Raw genomic sequence first — 3,399 nt, forward strand, 5'->3', positions numbered from 1 at the left:
GGGGGACTCGAATACTCACATTAGCAATGACAGTGAGATCTGGGGGGACGCGATCGGGAGGAATGGCCCTCTGACCAGAACCCGAGTGGTTTTCTGTTATTGGATTTGTCTGCATGTCACAAATTGTCTGTTGAACACCATGTTCAAACATAATGGTGTCCACTTTGTGGTGGTCTCATCGGACTTCGGACGGTGTGTCTTGTACACTCGGGTGAAGAGACGTACGCCGCTGTCAACTGATCACCACCTGGTGGTGTGTTGGCTCCGATGGCCGGGTCAGATGCTGGTCAGACATGGCAGACCCAAACATATTGTTGGGGTCTGCTGAGAACATCTGGCGAGAGTCCCCTGTCAAAAGGAGTTTCAACTTCCACCTCCGACAGAACTTGGAGGCGGTGGAAATGGAATCCAAGTGGGCCATGCTCCGTTCCTCCATTGTTGAGGCGGCCATCCAGAGTTGTGGCCGTAAGGTTGTCGGTGCCTATCGTGGCGGCAATGCCCCAACCCGTTGGTGGACACCAGCCGTAAGGGATGCTGCCAGGCTGAAGAAGGAGTCCTATCGAGCTTTTGTGCCTCTGGGACTCCAAAGGCAGGTGATGGGTACTGGCAGGCCAAGTAGAAAGTATTGTGGCTTTGGCTGATTTTTCATTGTAAAAGTCATAATATTAAAAAAATCACGTTATTCTACTTTCAAACATTGACAACGCGACTGCTATGAAGGTAAGCATCATCTTACGTCTCTCATATTCATGTAAGATGTATGTGCCAATTAAATGCTTAAAGGAACATCATCTTCATCTTTGTCGCTGCTGTGGGATTCTGTTACCATGGTGAGAATACACCGATATAGTATCGGTGTGCTCTTTCTCAACAATAGCTGACCAGCACACAATGGATGCTTTTAATGTGGGACACCTTGAGTCCAAAACCCAACCACCCAAAAATTCTCAAAAAGCCATTTCCCAACGACTAAATTTCCAAGCAGGCATTTTCTTAGTGTATTTCAGTACTTTGTTAGAAAAATTGAGGAAAAAAATCAGCCCTTGACAAGCTTCAGTGATTGTCACAAAATTGAGTGGACATGTCTGTCATAGCAGGACACATGAAAAAGTCTCAAGAACCTTTGCCTGAAATGGAACAGGAAGTTGGCCATTTTGGTTGAAAGTAGACAGTTTGGCGGCGGCCTGGTGGCCGACTGCTTAGAGGGTCAGCCTCACAGTTCTGAGGACCGGGGTTCAATCCCCGGCCCCGCCTGTGTGGAGTTTGCATGTTCTCCCCGTGCCTGCGTGGGTTTTCTCCGGGCTCTCTGGTTTCCTCCCACATCCCAAAAACATGCATGAATTGGAGACTCTAAATTGCCCGTAGGTGTGAATGTGCGTGCGAATGGTTGTTTGTTTGTATGTGCCCTGCGATTGGCTGGCAACCGGTTCAGGGTGTACCCCGCCTCCTGCCCGATGATAGCTGGGATAGGCTCCAGCACGCCCGCGACCCTAGTGAGGAGAAGCGGCTCAGAAAATGGATGGATGGATGGATAGACAGTTTGGCCATAATTCCATACTCTTACTTTGGAAGAAAGTTAGAAGGAAAACATAAGCCCCAGACACCGGTTTTATTGATCGACATGAAATTGGGTGGACATGTCCATCATAACAAGATGCACAAAAAAGTCTCAAAGACTCATGCCCACAAGTGAAGAGGAAGTTGACAATTTTGGTTGGAAGCAGCCATTTTGCATGAATTCCTTGGCCGGTACTTTCAAAGTTTGAGAAAAAAAAAATCAGCCCCAGACACCAGTTTAATTATTTGACATGGAATTGATTAGACATGTCTGTCAAAACAGGATGCACGCAAAAGTCTCACGGACCCATGGCCAAAATTGAAGAGGAAGTCAGCCAGTTTGGTTTGAAGCAGCTATTGTGGAAAAATTCCACGGCAATGAACTCCTCCACCTCGGGAATTCACCCAAATGAGGCCCAATAAGAAGTTGTTTTTTTCCCCTGCCAACGCCATCTAAATTTGGGATGATATCAAAGTTAGATGATCATTTTATTACTCTTTGTAATCTGTCATTTGAGAATTATTGTATTGATATGCCTGTCTTGAATTTATGTCATAGAATTTTGCAGTTGTTTTGTTTTTGCTACTTAAAAGTAGCACAGCCAAAACACTTGAGTGCCAGTAATTAATTTGGCCACACTTCTGTATAGTTTTAATTCAATAGAAAAGGTGCTGTCGATGTCCATTGTTTAGTAGATTACATAAAGTGGGTCACAGATTAAGCCTGCGGATAGACGATCTTCCTCGGTATTGTGCACTGAACTCCAGAACCAAACCCTTGGAAACTGAATCTTCAAGCTCTGTGTGGCCTCTGTATTTCAAGACAGCCCAAATGCTTCAGATTCCATCCTCCATCGCCATCATGGACAACAACGGCGGTTTCCTCAGCACCCTGACCACGGAGCTCTTCCGAGACACCAGCTGCGTCGAGCCCTTGGTGATAACCCAACTGGGTCTGGAGCTTCGGACCGACATCTATGTGGAGGTGAAGGCCATCAACCTGACAGGCCAGTACCACGTTCTGCTCGACCGCTGCTATGCGTCCATCTGGCCTCTACCGTCCAACTCCAGCTTCTTCAACCTGTTCGTGCCGTGCTCCCAGGACCAGTTCACCACGATGGGCCAGAATGGCGAGAGCGAAAACTTCCCTGTGTTCCGCTTTATCGAGCAGCAGAAACAGACTGTGTCCACGTACTACCTCCACTGCATCACCCAGCTGTGTGAAATGAGCACCTGCACCACTTTCAAGCAGTGCAACAACCGCCGCAGGAAGAGGGACGTGGTGGACGTCACACAGCAGTACACCATCACCTCCCCGAAGCTCATCACCAGGACGGAGACGGGCGAGTCCAAGCAGGGGAGACCCTGGAGGCCGCCAAAGGAGGTCAAGGCGACGACTCGGAGGTGGGGCTCGGCGTAGCCGTCTGCGCCTATCCCAGCTGACTTGGCGGGAGAACACCCTGAACTGGTCGCCAGCTAATCGCAGGGCACATAGACACAAACAAACATTCGGACTCACATTCACACTTACACACAATTTAGAGTTTTCACTTCACCTACCAAGCATGCCTTTGGAATGTTGGAGAAAACCCACGCAGGCACAGCGAGAACATGCAAACTCCACACAGGTGAGGCTGGATTTGAACCTGGGAGATCAGAACTGTGAGGCAAATGTGCTAACCAGTTGACCAGCGTCCCAGGAGAAAGTAGAACTTAAAAAAATATTTTGAAAGAATGATACAACATAAATTTTTACTAATACCTTTCTCAAAAAAACATTTTTTTTTCAAGGAAATAAAAAATGACTTGGAAAATAGTATACTACATTTCTTTTGTGTTAAA

At 47.4% G+C, this 3,399-nt stretch overlaps 1 protein-coding gene across 1 annotated transcript; it reads left to right on the top strand.

Annotated features, from left to right (window-relative positions):
* Positions 1-293: 293 nt before the first annotated feature.
* On the top strand, positions 294-2,977 carry LOC133410610 (zona pellucida-like domain-containing protein 1). The gene is made up of 2 exons (XM_061692002.1): positions 294-593; positions 2,381-2,977. The coding sequence occupies exons 1-2, from the start codon at positions 294-296 to the stop codon at positions 2,975-2,977; spliced, it is 897 nt and encodes a 298-aa protein (XP_061547986.1).
* The last annotated feature ends 422 nt before the right edge of the window (positions 2,978-3,399 follow it).

The sequence above is a fragment of the Phycodurus eques genome, chromosome 12 (genome assembly GCF_024500275.1).
Source record: "Phycodurus eques isolate BA_2022a chromosome 12, UOR_Pequ_1.1, whole genome shotgun sequence".
Taxonomy (NCBI): Eukaryota; Metazoa; Chordata; class Actinopteri; order Syngnathiformes; family Syngnathidae; genus Phycodurus; species Phycodurus eques.